The sequence below is a fragment of the Thunnus maccoyii genome, chromosome 18, assembly GCF_910596095.1.
Source record: "Thunnus maccoyii chromosome 18, fThuMac1.1, whole genome shotgun sequence".
In the NCBI taxonomy this organism is placed as follows: Eukaryota; Metazoa; Chordata; class Actinopteri; order Scombriformes; family Scombridae; genus Thunnus; species Thunnus maccoyii.
The window spans coordinates 30,084,151-30,104,513 of NC_056550.1; the positions used below are offsets into that span (position 1 = coordinate 30,084,151).

Genomic DNA, 20,363 nt, shown 5'->3' on the forward strand with positions numbered 1-20,363 from the left:
ATCACTTTCGCTTTACAAAATGTTCATGAAAGAATCTTTAATCATTCTTAATTATTGTAATTTATATTATAATAATTGATGTTAACTGTTAAAATTAAATCTATATTTTTATGTTTGTGATGTTACAGCAACACGTTTCACACGTTATTGATCCTGATCAACCAGAATCTTTCTGCTACTGTTTAATTCCAATTTTTGAAATAAAATTTCATGTTATTTTCAATGATTTAAGCACATTTTCATTCTTTTCATTGAACATGTTGAATTTAAGGATGCAAAAATGAACTTTATTGTTAATTAATATTGTGATTTTTTGATTTGTTGATTTGTTTCTGTTATAATTATAAAGATGGAAATATATTTAAGACAATTAAGTTTAAAAACAAACAAAATAAGTTTCATGAAAAGATTTCAGGAGAATCTCAGCTGACAGAAACTGTTCAGACTCTTCTTCACTGGTAGTTCGGACTCTTCTTCACTGGTGGTTCAGACTCTTCTTCACTGGTAGTTCGGACTCTTCTTCACTGGTGGTTCAGACTCTTCTTCACTGGTAGTTCGGACTCTTCTTCACTGGTGGTTCAGACTCTTCTTCACTGGTAGTTCGGACTCTTCTTCACTGGTGGTTCAGACTCTTCTTCACTGGTAGTTCAGACTCTTCTTCACTGGTGGTTCGGACTCTTCTTCACTGGTAGTTCGGACTCTTCTTCACTGGTGGTTCGGACTCTTCTTCACTGGTAGTTCGGACTCTTCTTCACTGGTGGTTCGGACTCTTCTTCACTGGTAGTTCGGACTCTTCTTCACTGGTGGTTCAGACTCTTCTTCACTGGTAGTTCGGACTCTTCTTCACTGGTGGTTCAGACTCTTCTTCACTGGTAGTTCAGACTCTTCTTCACTGGTGGTTCGGACTCTTCTTCACTGGTAGTTCGGACTCTTCTTCACTGGTGGTTCAGACTCTTCTTCACTGGTAGTTCGGACTCTTCTTCACTGGTGGTTCAGACTCTTCTTCACTGGTAGTTCGGACTCTTCTTCACTGGTGGTTCAGACTCTTCTTCACTGGTAGTTCGGACTCTTCTTCACTGGTGGTTCGGACTCTTCTTCACTGGTGGTTCGGACTCTTCTTCAATGGTAGTTCGGACTCTTCTTCACTGGTAGTTCAGACTCTTCTTCACTGGTGGTTCAGACTCTTCTTCACTGGTAGTTCAGACTCTTCCTCACTGGTGGTTCAGACTCTTCTTCACTTGTAGTTCAGACTCTTCTTCACTGGTGGTTCAGACTCTTCTTCACTGGTGGTTCGGACTCTTCTTCACTGGTAGTTCGGACTCTTCTTCACTGGTAGTTCAGACTCCTCTTCACTGGTGGTTCAGACTCTTCTTCACTTGTAGTTCAGACTCTTCTTCACTGGTGGTTCAGACTCTTCTTCACTGGTGGTTCGGACTCTTCTTCAATGGTAGTTCAGACTCTTCTTCACTGGTGGTTCAGACTCTTCTTCACTGGTAGTTCGGACTCTTCTTCACTGGTGGTTCAGACTCTTCCTCACTGGTGGTTCAGACTCTTCTTCACTTGTAGTTCAGACTCTTCTTCACTGGTGGTTCAGACTCTTCTTCACTGGTGGTTCGGACTCTTCTTCACTGGTAGTTCGGACTCTTCTTCACTGGTAGTTCAGACTCTTCTTGACTGGTGGTTCAGACTCTTCTTCACTGGTAGTTCGGACTCTTCTTCACTGGTAGTTCGGACTTTTCTTCACTGGTGGTTCGGACTCTTCTTCACTTGTAGTTCAGACTCTTCTTCACTTGTGGTTCAGACTCTTCTTCACTGGTGGTTCAGACTCTTCTTCACTGGTGGTTCAGACTCTTCTTCACTGGTGGTTCAGACTCTTCTTCACTGGTGGTTCGGACTCTTCTTCAATGGTGGTTCGGACTCTTCTTCAATGGTAGTTCGGACTCTTCTTCACTGGTGGTTCGGACTCTTCTTCACTGGTGGTTCGGACTCTTCTTCACCGGTAGTTCGGACTCTTCTTCACCGGTAGTTCGGACTCTTCTTCACCGGTAGTTCGGACTCTTCTTCACCGGTAGTTCGGACTCTTCTTCAATGGTAGTTTGGACTCTTCTTCAATGGTAGTTCGGACTCTTCTTCACTGGTAGTTCAGACTCTTCTTCAATGGTGGTTCGGACTCTTCTTCAATGGTAGTTCGGACTCTTCTTCAATGGTAGTTCGGACTCTTCTTCACTGGTAGTTCGGACTCTTCTTCACTGGTGGTTCGGACTCTTCTTCACTGGTGGTTCGGACTCTTCTTCACTGGTAGTTCGGACTCTTCTTCACTGGTGGTTCGGACTCTTCTTCACTGGTAGTTCGGACTCTTCTTCACTGGTGGTTCGGACTCTTCTTCACTGGTGGTTCGGACTCTTCTTCAATGGTAGTTCGGACTCTTCTTCAATGGTAGTTCGGACTCTTCTTCAATGGTAGTTCGGACTCTTCTTCACTGGTGGTTCGGACTCTTCTTCAATGGTAGTTCGGACTCTTCTTCACTGGTGGTTCAGACTCTTCTGTTCAATCTGGGACCAGTTTTCCTCTTGTGACCACATCCAGAGATGTTGGCTACAGCTCCACTACAGATCAATTATTTCTTACAACTTCTAAAGGGAACCAATAATTTTGTACAGATTATTTTAGAACGTCTTTGTAGCATAAACATGAATTCAGTTATTTTCATAACTTTTATGTTTTATTCCACTGCAAACAAATATAGACATGCGCTGATAATAAAATATCCTTTAATTTCAACACTGTTCAGGGAAAATGGTGCGTTATTTTAATAAAATGTAAAGGTGCCAATAATTTCAGCCACATCTGCATAAAATTATGTTTTACATATTTAAATTATTTTTTAAAGAAATAAAAAGAATAAGGAGTCAACAGCATTCTCCAAAAGTTTTTATATTTCTGGACTAAAACACATTTATTGATTAATTTAGCTTTTAAATAAACAGCTGAGTCTCATTTAATTTGATGTGAGTTTAAATAAATAAAGAAGATAAATAAAATAAATAAGAACAGAAATGAGTCTTTAGTTTGGAGCTGCAGAGAGTTTTCAGACAAACAGATGGAGCTCACACTGATCCTATTAACACACACACACACACACACACACACACACACACACACACACACACAGAGTCAGTGCTGACCATTATGTGAATCTTGCGTTTCCATGGAAACCACCATAAAAACAAGGAATTGTCTTCTTTCCTTCAGTGTTTAGATACAAACAGAGTTTAGCTGCTCATGTTCAGCCTGGCAGACAAACGCAGGGCTTAAAAACACAGTCTGAACTGGGAGGCTCCACCCACCAGTTTTATCATATAACAGCTCTGAAAAAACTATGATTTCATTACTTTATTTCATGTTTAATCTGTTTTCATCGTATTTATCTTTATTTTCTTTGGTGTTCTGCAAATCAAATCACGAGTCCAGTTTAACTTTTATCTTCAGTTCTTCCTAAAAACATTTTGATTTATCAGGTTTTAGAGTTTGTAATATTTCTTCATGTCAGGCGATGTGCTCGTGTTTCCATCTCGTTAAATGTTTGATGACAGCAGAGACGACGATGGAAATCAGTCTTTATCGTGCTGTTCCAGACTGGGATGTTACATTTTATAGATACGTCTCTCTTCAGTGTTTGTGTAATGTAAGACGATCTCAGCTGATCGTTTCACCAGAAACATCTGAAAAAAACTTTAATAAAAAGCAAAAACTCAGTGTGTCAGATACAAAAATTTCAAGTAAAAACTAAACATGTATAATGATCCTGTGATGAAATAAAAGTCACCCCTCATTTTGCTGCTGTGACACTTTAATTTCTATGTGTGGATCAATAAAGGTGATCAGATCATAAACTCAGTTACAACAAAAGAAAAAAACTTCATCCTGAGTCCAGACTCTCAGGCAGTGAACAGACCCGCCTCCCTCACTGCAGGCGTGTGATTGGTGGAGCAGCCTGTCAGACTCAGCTGAGGGCAGAAAAAACCCATAAGCAGGTCAGGAGGATGAGGAGGATTAGAACAGAGATTACAGAGCAGCTAATAACAGCAGAGAAGAAGAGAAAACCAGCACGAGGTGGACTCTACTGGTCTGTACTGGACTCTACTGGTCTGTGCTGGACTCTACTGGTCTGTGCTGGACTCTACTGGTCTGTAGTGGACTCAACTGGTCTAAATTGGACTCTACTGGTCTCTACTGGACTATACTGGACTCTACTGGTCTGTAGTGGTCTGTACTGGGTTCTACTGGTCTAAACTGGATTCTACTGGTCTGTACTAGACTCTACTGGACTCTACTGGTCTGTACTGGTTTGTATTGCTCTGTACTGGGCTCTACTGGTCTGTATTGGACTGAACTGGGAGGAGGTTGAACAGTGTCTGGACTGAGTGGACCCGGCACAGGAGGAGGTCTGGATGGATGGATTCCAGGCATACGGGGCGGGAAAGACGGGCGGAGCTTTCGACCCGCTGACCTTCATCAGACAACCACAGACTGTGGTGAGGATCCTCTGCTGGGTGAGTGAGGAGGAGGATGATGATGATGATGATGATGATGACAATGATGTTGATGTTGACGATGATGATAATGATGATGACGATGATAATGATGATGATGACGACGATAGTGATGATGATAATGACGATGATGATGACGACGATGGTGATGATGATGATAATGACGATGATGATGGTGATGATGGCGATGATGATGATAATAATGATGATGATGATGAGGATGATAATGACAGCGTGATTGATGATGATGAGGAGGAGGAGGAGGAGGCAAATGAAGATGCTCTCATCTAAAATGATGATTATATCCAGATTCTTCCATTATAGATCTGAGTTCAGAGTGAAACGTGTCCTGATCAGCTGACTATCAATAAGATGCACATTGTTACTATGACAACAGTCTCATTTAGTTGTATAATGTACAAGTTTAGGAGACTCTTCAAAGAACCAACAAATCCAGACTCGTCACATTGTCAACATTTGAATCTAAAAAAGTCAATTCTCCACGTAGGAAGGTAATCAATGTTTCCACACTTTGATCACTGATAAATGTTCAGATGTTACGCTGAACATGGTATCACACTCAGATATTTTACTGAACATGGTCACACTCAGATATTTTACTGAACATGGTCACACTCAGATATCATAGTGAACATGGTCACACTCAGATATTTTACTGAACATGGTCACACTCAGATATCATAGTGAACATGGTCACACTCAGATATTTTACTGAACATGGTCACACTCAGATATCATAGTGAACATGGTCACACTCAGATATCATAGTGAACATGGTCACACATATTATAGTGAACATGGTCACACATATTATAGTGAACATGGTCACACTCACATATCATAGTGAACATGGTCACACATATTATAGTGAACATGGTCACACTCACATATCATAGTGAACATGGTCACATTCAGATAGTATAGTGAACATGGTCACACTCAGATATTTTACTGAACATGGTCACACTCAGATATCATAGTGAACATGGTCACACATATCATAGTGAACATGGTCACACTCAGATATCATAGTGAACATGGTCACACTCAGATATTTTACTGAACATGGTCACACTCAGATATCATAGTGAACATGGCCACACTCACATATCATAGTGAACATGGTCACACTCAGATATTTTACTGAACATGGTCACACTCAGATATCATAGTGAACATGGTCACACATATTATAGTGAACATGGTCACATTCAGATAGTATAGTGAACATGGTCACACTCAGCTATTTTACTGAACATGGTCACACTCAGATATCATAGTGAACATGGTCACACATATTATAGTGAACATGGTCACACATATTATAGTGAACATGGTCACACTCACATATCATAGTGAACATGGTCACATTCAGATAGTATAGTGAACATGGTCACACTCAGATATTTTACTGAACATGGTCACACTCAGATATCATAGTGAACATGGTCACACATATTATAGTGAACATGGTCACACTCAGATATCATAGTGAACATGGTCACACTCAGATATTTTACTGAACATGGTCACACTCAGATATCATAGTGAACATGGTCACACTCAGATATCATAGTGAACATGGTCACACATATTATAGTGAACATGGTCACATTCAGATAGTATAGTGAACATGGTCACACACACAGATATTATAGTGAACATGGTCACACAGATATCATAGTGAACATGGTCACATTCAGATATTTTACTGAACATGGTCACACTCAGATATCATAGTGAACATGGTTACATTCAGATATTATAGTGAACATGGTCACACTCAGATACTATGGTGAACATGGTCCCACACAGATATTATAGTGAACATGGTCACACTCAGATATTATAGTGAACATGGTCACACTCAGATATTATAGTGAACATGATCACACACAGATATTATAGTGAACATGGTCACACATATTATAGTGAACATGGTCACATTCAGATATTATAGTGAACATGGTCACACTCAGATACTGTGGTGAACATGGTCACACTCAGATATTATAGTGAACACAGTCACACTCAGATATTATAGTGAACACGGTCACACAGATATTATAGTGAACATGGTCACATTCAGATATTATAGTGAACATGGTCACACTCAGATACTGTAGTGAACATGGTCACATGGTTTGTGTGAATGTGTGTGTGTGTGTGTGTGCGTGTATGTGTGTGTGTGTGTTTTTGTGTATGTGTTTGCGAGTGTGTGTGTGTGTGTGTGTGTGTGTTTTTGTGTATGTGTTTGCGAGTGTGTGTGTGTGTTTTTGTGTATGTGTTTGCGAGCGTGTTTGCGAGTGTGTGTGTGTGTTTTTGTGTATGTGTTTGCGAGTGTGTGTGTGTGTTTTTGTGTATGTGTTTGCGAGTGTGTGTGTGTGTTTTTGTGTATGTGTGTGCGAGCGTGTGTGTGTGTGTGTTCTTGGGCTGGGTCATGAGACTGGTGTTAACATTCCTGCGGCTGAACACGAGGCCGCTCACACTGACACACTGTTCAACCTGCAGCTGCTCTGTAGGACGATTTTATCATCAACATGAACAAAGTCATTGATTACTGATGATATTAAATATTCAATAACTTCATCCCGCTGTGTGATCACATATCAGCTGAGGCCACACAAGCTTCTTTGTGTTTGTGTCCAGATGGTAATCAATCAAGTTTTTATTGATTTCCTGAAACATCAGTTTCTGCTCGTTTACATTAGTCGCTTTGTTTTTATCTCAGTTTTATGAGCGTTTCTACTGACAGAAACACATCTTTTATCATCTGTTATCACCTGCAGTTCAATCTGTATCAGAATCAATCATGTTCATTGCCCGCAGGTTCACACAGATGAGGATCTGCATCTGTGTTGTGGTGCAAGATGATCAAGATATATGTCAGAGAAAATACAAGAACAACTCAAGCCAAGAAATCATGAATCTAACATAAATCTGTTAGAGTCAAACACATGAATAGTTTATACTTTATTCTTGCAGGAGAAAAGAAATAACATCAGCTGTTAGCATTTAGCCTGTGCTATGGAGAATGAATAGGTGTGTTAGCTTTGAGCTAGCTGTGTCTCTGTGTGTCCTCAGCTGTTCTCCATTGTGGTTCTCGGCTGCGTGGCTAATGAGGGTTACCTGAACCGTCCTGATGAGGTCGAGGAATTCTGCATCTTCAACCGCAACCAGAACGCCTGCAGCTACGCCGTCGCCATGGGAACACTGTGTTTCCTTTGTAGCACCGGCTTCCTGGCGCTGGACATTTACTTCCCTCAGATCAGCGGCGTGAAGGACAGGAAGAAGGCCGTGATGGCGGACATCGCGGTGTCAGGTGAGACTCCGCCTCCCGTGAGTGTGTCCCTGTGACACCTGATGTCTCTGTTCCCGCCTCACCATGTGACCTCTGACCCCCACAGCCTTCTGGTCCCTGCTGTGGTTTGTGGGTTTCTGCTTTCTGGCCAATCAATGGCAGGTTTCTAAAGAAGAAGACAACCCTCTTCAGGAAGGAGTCACTGCTGCCAGGGCCGCCATTGTGTTCTCCTTCTTCTCTGTGTTCACCTGGGTACGTACCTGAACATCACCTGAACACCTGACACAATGTTATTTAAATGTTACAATTTAATTTACCTGAAGCTCTTATCCAAAGTGTCTGCAAGGATCTTGTCAGGAGAGAACAATGTAAGTGCCATAAAGCTAAGTTCAGGTCTGACAGGACGTAGGTGCTATCAGTGCACAGAGACAACACATAGAAGCAGAATTTATTATTTTTTTTCAGTCCACCAGGTGTGAAGATATTTGCGAAAGACCTGGGTCATATGCTTTTTCTTAAAGATTGAGAGGGAGTCTGCAGATTGAACAGAGTTTGGTAACTCGTTCCACCACCGGGGAACTACAGAGGAGAAGAGTCTAGCTGGTGACTCAGGGCCCTGTTGTGGTACCAGGCACCTTTCATTGGCAGAGCGTAGTGGGCGGGAGGGAGTGTAGACCTGAATCAGGGAGTTCAGGTAGGCGGGAGCCGTTTCAGTTGCTGTTCTGTAAGCGAGTGTCAGTTTTGAATTTTATGCAGGCAGCAACTGGGAGCCAGTGGAGGGAGATGAACAACAGGGTGACGTGTTGTTTTGGGCTGGTTGAAGACCAGACCCGCTGCCGCGTTCTGGATCATCTGCAGAGGTTTGAATGTACATGCAGGGAGGCCAGTAAGGAGTTGCAGCAGTCAATGCGTGATATTACGAGAGCCTGAACCAGGAGTCGTGCTTCATGCTCAGACAGGAAGGGTCTGATCTTCCTGATGTCGTACAGGACAAACCAACATGACCAAGCGACTCAGGCCAAGTTACAGGCAGACTTTGTGGGCATGAGTTGGGTTGATTCGAGCTGGATGCTGATGTTTTGTTGTATGGAGGGACTGGCTGGGATGACAAGGAGCTCGGTCTTAGAGAGGTTGAGCTGAAGCTGGCGTTCTTTCATCCATGCTGAGATATCAACAAGGCATGACGAGATCTGTGCCGAGACTGTGTGGTCTTCCAGCGAAAACGACAGGAAGAGCTGTGTGTTGTCAGCATATCAGTAATATGAGAAACCATGGGAGCAGATGATTGATGAAGTGAGGTGGTGTATATTCAGAAAAGAAGGGGACCAAACACTGACCCTTGAGGAGGACCCTTGGACATTTCTCCCCTCCAAGATACTCTAAAACAGTGATTCCCAAACTGTGTGTAAGCATGGTTAATTAGTGAATTTTAGTTTATGAAAAAAATGCCCCCTCGCAATTTTTAACAACTCCCTCAGTCACTTCATCCTGGGACTGAGTAGTAGTCAGGGGTGGACTTACATAGATGAGGTGGCTCATTCATTGTTACTTTTTTGGTGTGAGAAGTGGTACTTGGGAAATTTGGTTAGGCACATAGTGATACATGGTCTGAAAAGTTTAGGAACCTCTGCTCTAAAACATCTCCCTGAGAGGTAGGACATGAACCAGCGGAGGCCAGATCCTGATATACCAAGCTCAGTGAGTGTGGAGAGGAGGATTTGGTGGTTGACTGTATCAAAGGCAGCTGACAGATCCAGCAGCAGTAGAGCTGAGGACTGACCAGCAGCTCTAGCTGAACGCAGTGAGGCCATAACCGGCAGGAGTGCAGTCTCAGTAGAGCGACCGCGCTTAGCCGGACTGATTCAGGTCGTACAGGTTGTTCTCAGAAAGGAGTTCAGAGATTTGGTTAAAGATTGTGGAAAGCATCTGTTGTAAGTGAAGAGTTGATGTGTGGGGGGGAAATGGTCTTTAGAAGGTCGGATGGTATTGGGTTCAGTGGGCAGGCAGTGGGACGAGAGTCCAGCAGAAGTTTGGAGACCTCCTCCTCGGTCAGAGGGGAGAATGAGGACAGTGTGGCCCTGTTAGCTGGCAGCTGCAGACTGAGTTGGTCAGAGAACTGGTTACTGATGGCAGAGACCTTACCAACACCTGAACACCTGCTCTCTCTGCAGGGAGGTCTCACTCACAGAGTCACATGACTGTGTGTGTGTGTGTGTGTGTGTGTGCAGGAGGCTTTACTCTGTCACAGTCACATGACTGTTTGTGTTTGTGTTTGTGTTTGTGTTTGTGTGTGTGTGTTTGTGTGTGTGTGTGCAGGGAGGTCTCACTCTGCTGTCGTTGGAGCGTCTGAAGAGAGTCTCGTTTGAAGAGGAGTACAACAAACTGTTCAGCCCGCCGCTCGCCTGAAACACACACACACACATTAAACATCACCTCTCTCCTTCAGCCAATCAGAGACCACTGTTCCAGTGTTTCCTGTTTCCTCGTGGCCTCTGTCTGGACTCTGATTGGCCGCTCTAAGTGCCTCTCTTTTAAAGTGCCTTACTGTCACCATGGTGACAGCATCACAGCATTGTTTTCTTCCTCAGATTGCCACAGCAGATCTTTAAAGGTTCCCTCAAACTAAACTTCATGTGTTGTTGCTGTTACAGTGATGTCATGATGATGTCATGATGATGTAATAATACATTGTTATTAATGAAGATGATCTTGTGATGAACTGTAGCACAAAGATTAAAGATATAAACAGCTGAAGTGGTTTATATGATGTGTTAATGGACACTCTGCTGCCCCCTGCTGCAGCTCTGATGTCACTGCAGGCAACATGACGTCACCATGTTGTCATCATGTAATAAACAGTGTGACTGCTGCAGTTGCAGTTTAAATGTCTTCTATAGCTATAATTGGACAATACAATCAGGGCTTCTGTCAGTTTGTGTCAGTTCAGTGACAAATTACAGAAAAACTATTTGGAATATAAAGAAACGAAAAGACAAACTTTATTCAGGCTCATCCAAATATTGAACATGTTCCAGATTTGCTGAAGATTATGTGCAGGATGTTAAAGAAGATGTGAAAATCTAATTGGCCTAACCTGATTGATACAATACTAATTAAGGGATACGGGAGAAAAAAATCCCACTTCTACAACATACAATTTAAAAGAAGTACAGTTTAGAGCCAAAAATGTATGGAAAAAATTAGTTATGTCACTTTTTAATCAGTTAGTCCAAAGATGTGGTGACTAATGAAGAGAAATGGTCTGAAATGTCAAAAAACAAACCATGTTGAAAAAAGTGATGCATGCACACAAACAACCTACTATATGTTTAATACAGCACCAGTCAAACGTGACAGTAAACAGCGGAAACACTTAAAGTATCATATTAATCATTAAATATCAAAATATAAACAGTTATAAATGGTTCAGAACTCAATAGCACATTATAGTGAATTAAAACCATTTATTAATTGTTTATATTGATTATTAATGACAAATAGGACACAAACTGACAAGAGTCCACACAAGATGATACATAAAACTAATGTGTTTGTTGAAACTAAAGTTGCCAGAGATGAACAATAAGATGTTCAGAACAAGGTGCAGGGCCAGGAGCAGAAGACGCAGGGTGGATGTCAGCAGCAGGATGTGGTCCAGGTCCAGGTCCACTGTCAGATGGTTGTCAGGGCAGCCTCCTGGACAGCGGGAGGGAGGCTGTCTAGGACACAGCACTTAACCATCTTTTCATTCATTGTGATCAAAGGCTTATTGTACGATAGCCTTACAATATTCATTAATATTCAACAAAATTAAAATCATGTTTTATTAACCACTGACTGAAAATAAATTTATATTCCAAAGATGAAATATCACTTTTTAACCCTTTTTAGCTTGATGACAGCCTCTAACAGAGTGATATAGGTAAGCATATTTAACTTAAATTAAATATTTAAAGAGTCACTTTTTATGTATAATTAACAAAAATATAGAAAAACAGTCACATTTTCAGCTTTAACCTTATATATCATAGTTACTGCAAAACACACAAATAATGCTGTATTTCTTTATACGAGCAAGCAAACTCTAGTGAGATGATAACTGCCTTGCATTGCACTAATATAGCAGTCTTGCTAGCCTAAACACACTAACATACAACTCTGCAAAACTACTAAAACACACACAACTGAACTAAACATTAAACATAAGAGCAAACAAAATCATGACAAACCTTGTGCCGTTATCCCCGAAGTGCTGAGTGACGGGCAAACATGTTGAAACTGTGAGAAGTTTTAAATATCTCGGCACAGTTCTTGACTTCCAGGTGAGCCTATCTGAAAATACAGAGAAATGCTCACAGTGACTTTATCTTCGCAGAAGACTCAGCAGCCTCAGTGTTAGTCAGCAAATTTTAGGACTCGTGTACAAAACTCGTACTTAAACTCGTGTTTAAACTTTTCATCTTCCAGCCTGGTGCGGTCATTTAAACTGTAGATCTAAGAATAAACTTTACAAGATTGTGTTAATGGCTGCAGAATAGCTGACAAACTCCAAAAGTCCTTGAAAGGAGAAGCCTGCATACCTGCCAACATTTAGATTTCAAAAACCAGGAGGCTTTTTTGGGGGGAGATTAACAGGAGTAATTACCAATCAGGAGCAGGACAAAGGGTTAAAAATAGGGAGACTCCCATGAAAATCAGGAGTACTGGCAGGTATGATCCTGGCAGAGACATTTTCTGACATTAGGTAGACACACTTATGTCAGGTGGACACACTTGACGAACTATGCAGTAGTTCATAGTAGCATGTGTCGAATACGTCCGGCAGTTTCTGCTGATGTCTTGTACTGAGGCTTTTATCATTTTCAGAGGATCACACTGGTGACAAATGAGGCCTTGATTCCAGCAAATGAACTTGACCTTTTAGATTTGATTTGTTGGTAAGTGGACCGTGAAACCTGAACCTATTGTGGGTGCATGAAGTACACCTTATAACACATGCACGGCGTACACCTTATAACACATGCACTGTGTACACCTTATAACACATGCACGGCGTACACCTTATAACACATGCACTGTGTACACCTTATAACACATGCATGGCGTACACCTTATAACACATGCACTGTGTACACCTTATAACACATGCACTGTGTACACCTTATAACACATGCATGGCGTACACCTTATAACACATGCACGGCGTACACCTTATAACACATGCACTGTGTACACCTTATAACACATGCACTGTGTACACCTTATAATACATGCACTGTGTACACCTTATAATACATGCATGGCGTACACCTTATAACACATGCACTGTGTACACCTTATAACACATGCACTGTGTACACCTTATAACACATGCATGGCGTACACCTTATAATACATGCACTGTGTACACCTTATAACACATGCACTGTGTACACCTTATAATACATGCACTGTGTACACCTTATAATACATGCATGGCGTACACCTTATAACACATGCACTGTGTACACCTTATAACACATGCACTGTGTACACCTTATAATACATGCATGGCGTACACCTTATAATACATGCACTGTGTACACCTTATAACACATGCACGGCGTACACCTTATAACACATGCACTGTGTACACCTTATAACACATGCACGGCGTACACCTTATAACACATGCACTGTGTACACCTTATAACACATGCACTGTGTACACCTTATAACACATGCACGGCGTACACCTTATAACACATGCACGGCGTACACCTTATAACACATGCACTGTGTACACCTTATAACACATGCACTGTGTACACCTTATAACACATGCATGGCGTACACCTTATAACACATGCATGGTGTACACCTTATAACACATGCACTGTGTACACCTTATAACACATGCACTGTGTACACCTTATAACACATGCACTGTGTACACCTTATAACACATGCATGGTGTACACCTTATAACACATGCACTGTGTACACCTTATAACACATGCACTGTGTACACCTTATAACACATGCATGGTGTACACCTTATAACACATGCACGGCGTACACCTTATAACACATGCACTGTGTACACCTTATAACACATGCACTGTGTACACCTTATAACACATGCACTGTGTACACCTTATAACACATGCATGGTGTACACCTTATAACACATGCACTGTGTACACCTTATAACACATGCACTGTGTACACCTTATAATACATGCATGGCGTACACCTTATAACACATGCACTGTGTACACCTTATAACACATGCACGGCGTACACCTTATAACACATGCACTGTGTACACCTTATAACACATGCACTGTGTACACCTTATAACACATGCACTGTGTACACCTTATAACACATGCACGGCGTACACCTTATAACACATGCACGGCGTACACCTTATAACACATGCACTGTGTACACCTTATAACACATGCACTGTGTACACCTTATAATACATGCACTGTGTACACCTTATAACACATGCACTGTGTACACCTTATAACACATGCACTGTGTACACCTTATAACACATGCACTGTGTACACCTTATAACACATGCACTGTGTACACCTTATAACACATGCACTGTGTACACCTTATAACACATGCACTGTGTACACCTTATAATACATGCATGGTGTACACCTTATAACACATGCACGGCGTACACCTTATAACACATGCACTGTGTAGACCTTATAACACATGCACTGTGTACACCTTATAACACATGCACGGCGTACACCTTATAACACATGCACTGTGTACACCTTATAACACATGCACGGCGTACACCTTATAACACATGCACTGTGTACACCTTATAATACATGCATGGTGTACACCTTATAACACATGCACTGTGTACACCTTATAACACATGCACTGTGTACACCTTATAACACATGCACGGCGTACACCTTATAACACATGCACGGCGTACACCTTATAACACATGCACTGTGTACACCTTATAATACATGCATGGTGTACACCTTATAACACATGCACTGTGTACACCTTATAACACATGCACTGTGTACACCTTATAACACATGCACTGTGTACACCTTATAATACATGCACGGCGTACACCTTATAACACATGCACTGTGTACACCTTATAACACATGCATGGCGTACACCTTATAACACATGCACTGTGTACACCTTATAACACATGCACTGTGTACACCTTATAACACATGCATGGCGTACACCTTATAACACATGCATGGCGTACACCTTATAACACATGCACTGTGTACACCTTATAATACATGCACGGCGTACACCTTATAACACATGCACGGCGTACACCTTATAACACATGCACTGTGTACACCTTATAACACATGCACTGTGTACACCTTATAACACATGCACTGTGTACACCTTATAACACATGCATGGCGTACACCTTATAACACATGCACTGTGTACACCTTATAACACATGCACTGTGTACACCTTATAACACATGCATGGCGTACACCTTATAACACATGCACTGTGTACACCTTATAATACATGCATGGTGTACACCTTATAACACATGCACTGTGTACACCTTATAACACATGCACTGTGTACACCTTATAACACATGCATGGCGTACACCTTATAACACATGCACTGTGTACACCTTATAACACATGCACTGTGTACACCTTATAATACATGCATGGCGTACACCTTATAACACATGCACGGCGTACACCTTATAACACATGCACTGTGTACACCTTATAACACATGCAATGTGTACACCTTATAACACATGCACTGTGTACACCTTATAATACATGCATGGCGTACACCTTATAACACATGCACGGCGTACACCTTATAACACATGCACTGTGTACACCTTATAACACATGCACTGTGTACACCTTATAATACATGCATGGTGTACACCTTATAACACATGCACTGTGTACACCTTATAACACATGCACTGTGTACACCTTATAACACATGCACTGTGTACACCTTATAACACATGCACTGTGTACACCTTATAATACATGCATGGTGTACACCTTATAACACATGCACTGTGTACACCTTATAACACATGCACTGTGTACACCTTATAACACATGCACGGCGTACACCTTATAATACATGCATGGCGTACACCTTATAACATGCACGGCGTACACCTTATAACACATGCACTGTGTACACCTTATAACACATGCACTGTGTACACCTTATAACACATGCACGGTGTACACCTTATAACACATGCACGGCGTACACCTTATAACACATGCATGGTGTACACCTGAAAAGGTTTCAAAAAGTCCTGTTTCACCATCACTACTATGCCCCAGCCTTAATATCTGAAATAATGGGACAAATAACAACCTATCTTTAAGAAAATACTGATAAGATGAATAAACATGAAAAACAACACATTGTCAGGGCTCAGGAGATCTGAATGCAGATATGACGAAAAACTCTTTAATTGTGGACGGTCACGGACAGGTAAACAGGGCTGAACAGAACTCGCAGAAGGAACAACACAAAACGATCCAACCAAGACTGAACAGAAAACCAGAACTTAAAGAAACTGAACTAACAAGGAGATGAGGTGCAGGTGGGGAGATGGGTGGAGAACTCAAGAGGGGAATGAACATACAGGGAGCTGATTGGCTGAGGACACACAGGGAGTGGGGCAGGGCTGACGAGGCTAACACAGGGCAGGTGTGGGGAAGACAGCAGGGCAGGACTAACGAGTCCAAATGCAGGGCAGGTGTGGAGGAGTACATGAACACACAAATGAAACAGAACAAAAACCCAGAAAACAAACTGAATGCCATCTACACTAACCCATCCAAAACCAACCACAAACACAAACCCAAGCACACAACCCAACAAACCAATGATGCAGTGATGAACTTAAGTCCAGGCAAGATGTGACACACATTCTTGGAGTATGCTTTTGTTTGTTTTTCAGCATTTTCTAATCAGATGAAAATAAAAATAAAGTAAGCAGAGAAAGTCTTTCATGCATCTTTTTATACAAAGAGACGTCTCTTCTTACTTGTTATTTCCACATGTTGAATTTACCAGATCATTTCTCTAGTTTTCTTCAGTGTGAGTGTATGTCTGTGGTTCAGCTGTTAATAAAGTTGAGTTTAAATTGAATGTGTTTCTGCAGGCTTTGCAGTGTCTGCTGGCCATCCACAGGTTCAAACTTGGAGCGGATTCTGTTACCTTCAATCAGGACTACATCGACCCGACCCAGCAGGAAGCCCCACAGGAAGCCCTGCCCACGGAGGAGTGGATGGATGGGGCATAGATCCACATGGACACTGTAGTTTGTGACTGTGTTTGTGTTGTTAAAGGTTCAATAAACGACATTCAGCCTCACTGGATGTCAGCAAACAACTATTTGCTTTGTAAAGATTTAGTGGAGAAATGGCGTCCTGAGTAGTGAATGAAGTCACACTCTGTTTGTGTTGTTATTCAAGCTTCTCTGTTCTTTGTTTTGGTAGCTGCACCGGCCACAAGACCGTGTTAGTGCATGTGAGCGTGCATGTTAGTGCATGTTAGTGCATGTTAGTGTCCCTCTGTGTCCTCCATGTCTGTTTCCAAGATGGCAGCTGCATCACAAACTTTCTCATATTACAGCTAAACAGAAGACTAAAATATGTTTCTGAAAACACTTGAGGCACTAACAGAATATTGATCCATATCTGATCAGCTCTGCCTAGTTTGACAGTTTGATCTGAGTTTCATGAGCTGTCTGTGTTCTTTTTTTGTTGTTTTTTCCACCTTTATTAAGTAAATGACACGTTTGATTTGGTCTGAGATCCAGTGAGGCTGAATGTCATTTATTGCACCTTTAAATCTAGAAAAGATCTTTCGCACCAGTCCACAAACTCTGGCATCATTGCATCATGTGACTGATCTGACTGAGAAGAGACAGAAGTCCTCAACAAATTTTTACAATATGGTGATTTTTATATTTACTGCGACAAAGTCATCCATATACAAAATAAAAAGTAAGGAGAAAGAACACAACCCCACAGTGAGCAAGTGGAAGTACAAACTGATTCAGATCTTTGACCGTTTATAACTTCTGTAAGAAAACTGATAATCTATCTGATGAGTTTATGATCTAAATGGAAATAAGATATGAGCTTTTCTACTAGTATGTGAGGTTGCATTGTATTAAAGGCTGATGAAAAACCAACAAAAAGTCATCTTGCGTATGTGCTTGTTTGTTCTAAATGTTCATGTAAAGAGTTCACAATAAATAACTTTGCATCATCAACACCAGCAGGCGGCCGAGAGCTGATCCAGTTACATGAGTTTTCATGACCGGTGATGTTAATGCTGTATTCATGAGGATTTTACATGTTATAATTCTTCCAGAGTCTAAAGAAAGCTGGACTATTCTTTGAAATACATCAGTCAGTTCATCAGCACAGAGTTTTAATGTCCTTCCACATCTTCCATCTGGCCCTTTAGCTGTGTCCCTTTAAAATATTTAGACTGAGTCCAGTCAGATACTGATGTTGTGTTTAAGGACGGAGCGGGAGAGTACGGTAAAATACGAGTACTTTACTGAGACTTTACATTTACTGAATGTGTTTCCTCATTCCTACAGGTGTGCAAATATCATAACACAAATGGTGTGCTGTATGTTTTAGATGATGATAGGACTGGCAAAGCATAAAGAGGCGCATACGTTAAGTTACTATCAACGCTCATGCCGAATGTGTTTGTATGTGTAGTATATGTATGTGTTTGTAAGTGCCGGCGAGGGGTTGGATGTAACTGTTAGCAGCCGCCACATGAGCAGCACAGGTCATAGTTGCTGCTCACTGCTCTGTACTCAGAGTTAAGTCTCATATAATATTGTCAGAAAACAATGTCGGGTTTATCAAATCATTTTAAGTCTGTCTTCATTCTTTTTGATTGTCCATCCTCACAGGTCACCGAGTCAAAGCTGCAGCACGTCTTTGTAATGTAGCTCCGTCCTCCACGCTCTGTTTTGTCTGACTCCACATCTCTCACGTTTTTGTTTTAGATTCAACTCCTCTGAATGAATCTGATAAACTTAGCAGCTTAGCGTAGCTGCGGCTATGTTGCTGTAGTCGTCCTCCACAGTCCAGACTGTAGAGTTTGATTATTCAGCCTCGTGTCACGACACTAGTTTTCTTCCAAATATGCTGATATTTTAATCTAGTAGTATGATATTTCAGTGTCTGCTTTTTCCTTCTTAGTGGTGTAACATGGTAGATGTGGGTGTTTTGGATGATCCATACTTCATCGTCCTTAAACACACCACCACAGAAAACAGCCTGTAGTCCTTCAGAGAGCCAGTGATGTCACTGGTTCCCAGAAGAACAGGAGATTTTGAAGCTACGCTCCAGAGACACAGACAACATTTAAAAGAACTGTTGTTGTTTTCACACTATATCCCTAACTTGGATAGATAGAGATAAGGTTGAAAATTGGCAAAGTGGTCCTTTAAGTTGCGCACTAAAGTCCTGAGTTTCAAAATGGGAGAAGAACTTATTTACTTACTGTTGAGAGACTCATGGCTGATAGTTTCTATGTTTATGCATTTGGGGCCTGTGCTGGTGTTCATACCTGACATACTCCTCTCCAGGCTCAGCACATGTCACCATGGTTACTCTTATGATTTAGTCTTGCTTTCTCACTGCTCTCTTGACCTCTGTATTAACCTCTTTCCTTTCTTCAATTGTCCCACAAAAAATATCCTTTTCTTTTTATTGTAGATGCGTTTTAAATCCTTTGTTACCCAGGGTTTATTGTTAGGGTAAATTGTAATTTTCTTCAAGGGTATCTCTGTGTCCACACAGAAGTGAATATATGATAACATCTACTTGTTGATTAATATCTGAGTCTGGTTCAACAAGAGCATCTCATGCAGTACATTCAAAACAACCTCTAAGGGCCTCAATGTTCTCTGAACAGACCCAGATTTTTTTTGTAACAGGTTTCTCTCTTTGAGTAACTGGTTGGTATGCAGGAGCCAGCAGAACCCCCCGCATGCTTACTGGTGATGGTCTCATCTCTGTTGAGTGGCATCAGTGTGCCACAGACTTCAATATACAGATCTGAGTCAGAAACGTCTCCTGTTCTCCTGCAGGTGGCAGACATTCGCCTGTAGTTCATCCAGTTTGTTGTGCAATGAATGTACATTTGCAAGGATAGTTGGAGGCAGGAGTTTCCTTCGTGTGGTGTTTTTCAGCTGCTGTCTCAGACCAGCTTCCTCTCCTCTCTTCTCCTTAGTTTGCTTGTTTGTGTTTACTGTGCTCAGCATATTTTCATGGAGCATCTCTGATGGTATATTCCAGTCTGTATTGATGTATCCAGATCCGCTGTAGTGCAAACTGAGAATAAAGTCCCAGTTTAATATTGGTAGCCTTGTTTCATGGTGTTGGCTGTTTTCCCATCCAAACAGTGGGTGTAGACAGGTGCAA

General features: G+C 41.5%; 2 protein-coding genes and 1 long non-coding RNA gene across 14 annotated transcripts in view; 2 read left to right on the forward strand and 1 right to left on the reverse strand.

Annotated features, from left to right (window-relative positions):
* The window catches only part of itga2b (integrin, alpha 2b), a 33,178-nt gene extending 32,974 nt beyond the window's left edge, over positions 1 to 204 (forward strand). For all 10 annotated transcript variants that reach the window (XM_042393931.1, XM_042393933.1, XM_042393935.1 and 7 more), the window contains one exon: positions 1 to 204. This exon is cut by the window's left edge and continues 131 nt beyond it. The gene's annotated coding sequence lies outside the window, so the exon portion shown is untranslated.
* A 3,945-nt stretch (positions 205 to 4,149) lies between these two features.
* On the forward strand, positions 4,150 to 17,295 carry syngr1a (synaptogyrin 1a). 2 transcript variants are annotated; one of them, XM_042393942.1, is made up of 4 exons: positions 4,150 to 4,553; positions 7,659 to 7,896; positions 7,982 to 8,127; positions 17,063 to 17,295. In XM_042393942.1, the coding sequence occupies exons 1-4, from the start codon at positions 4,452 to 4,454 to the stop codon at positions 17,201 to 17,203; spliced, it is 627 nt and encodes a 208-aa protein (XP_042249876.1). In that variant the 5' UTR covers positions 4,150 to 4,451; the 3' UTR covers positions 17,204 to 17,295. The 2 variants fall into 2 exon arrangements, with proteins under 2 accessions (XP_042249876.1, XP_042249875.1); XM_042393941.1 differs by lacking the exon at positions 17,063 to 17,295 and adding an exon at positions 10,192 to 10,513.
* LOC121884870 lies at positions 11,405 to 17,203 on the reverse strand. 2 transcript variants are annotated; one of them, XR_006092420.1, is made up of 3 exons: positions 17,119 to 17,203; positions 12,105 to 12,207; positions 11,405 to 11,590 (listed from the first exon to the last, which is right to left on the reverse strand). It is a non-coding gene; the product is annotated as an uncharacterized LOC121884870 (long non-coding RNA). The 2 variants fall into 2 exon arrangements; XR_006092421.1 differs by lacking the exon at positions 17,119 to 17,203 and adding an exon at positions 16,946 to 17,038.
* Positions 17,296 to 20,363: the final 3,068 nt, after the last annotated feature.

Excerpts from the sequence above, each read along its gene's own strand:
- syngr1a (XM_042393942.1), top strand. The coding sequence starts at position 4,452 with ATGGATGGATTCCAGGCATACGGGGCGGGAAAGACGGGCGGAGCTTTC. Across the intron at positions 7,897-7,981 it reads GGCGGACATCGCGGTGTCAG|CCTTCTGGTCCCTGCTGTGG; the intron begins GTGAGACTCCGC and ends TGACCCCCACAG. Across the intron at positions 8,128-17,062 it reads TCTTCTCTGTGTTCACCTGG|GCTTTGCAGTGTCTGCTGGC; the intron begins GTACGTACCTGA and ends GTGTTTCTGCAG.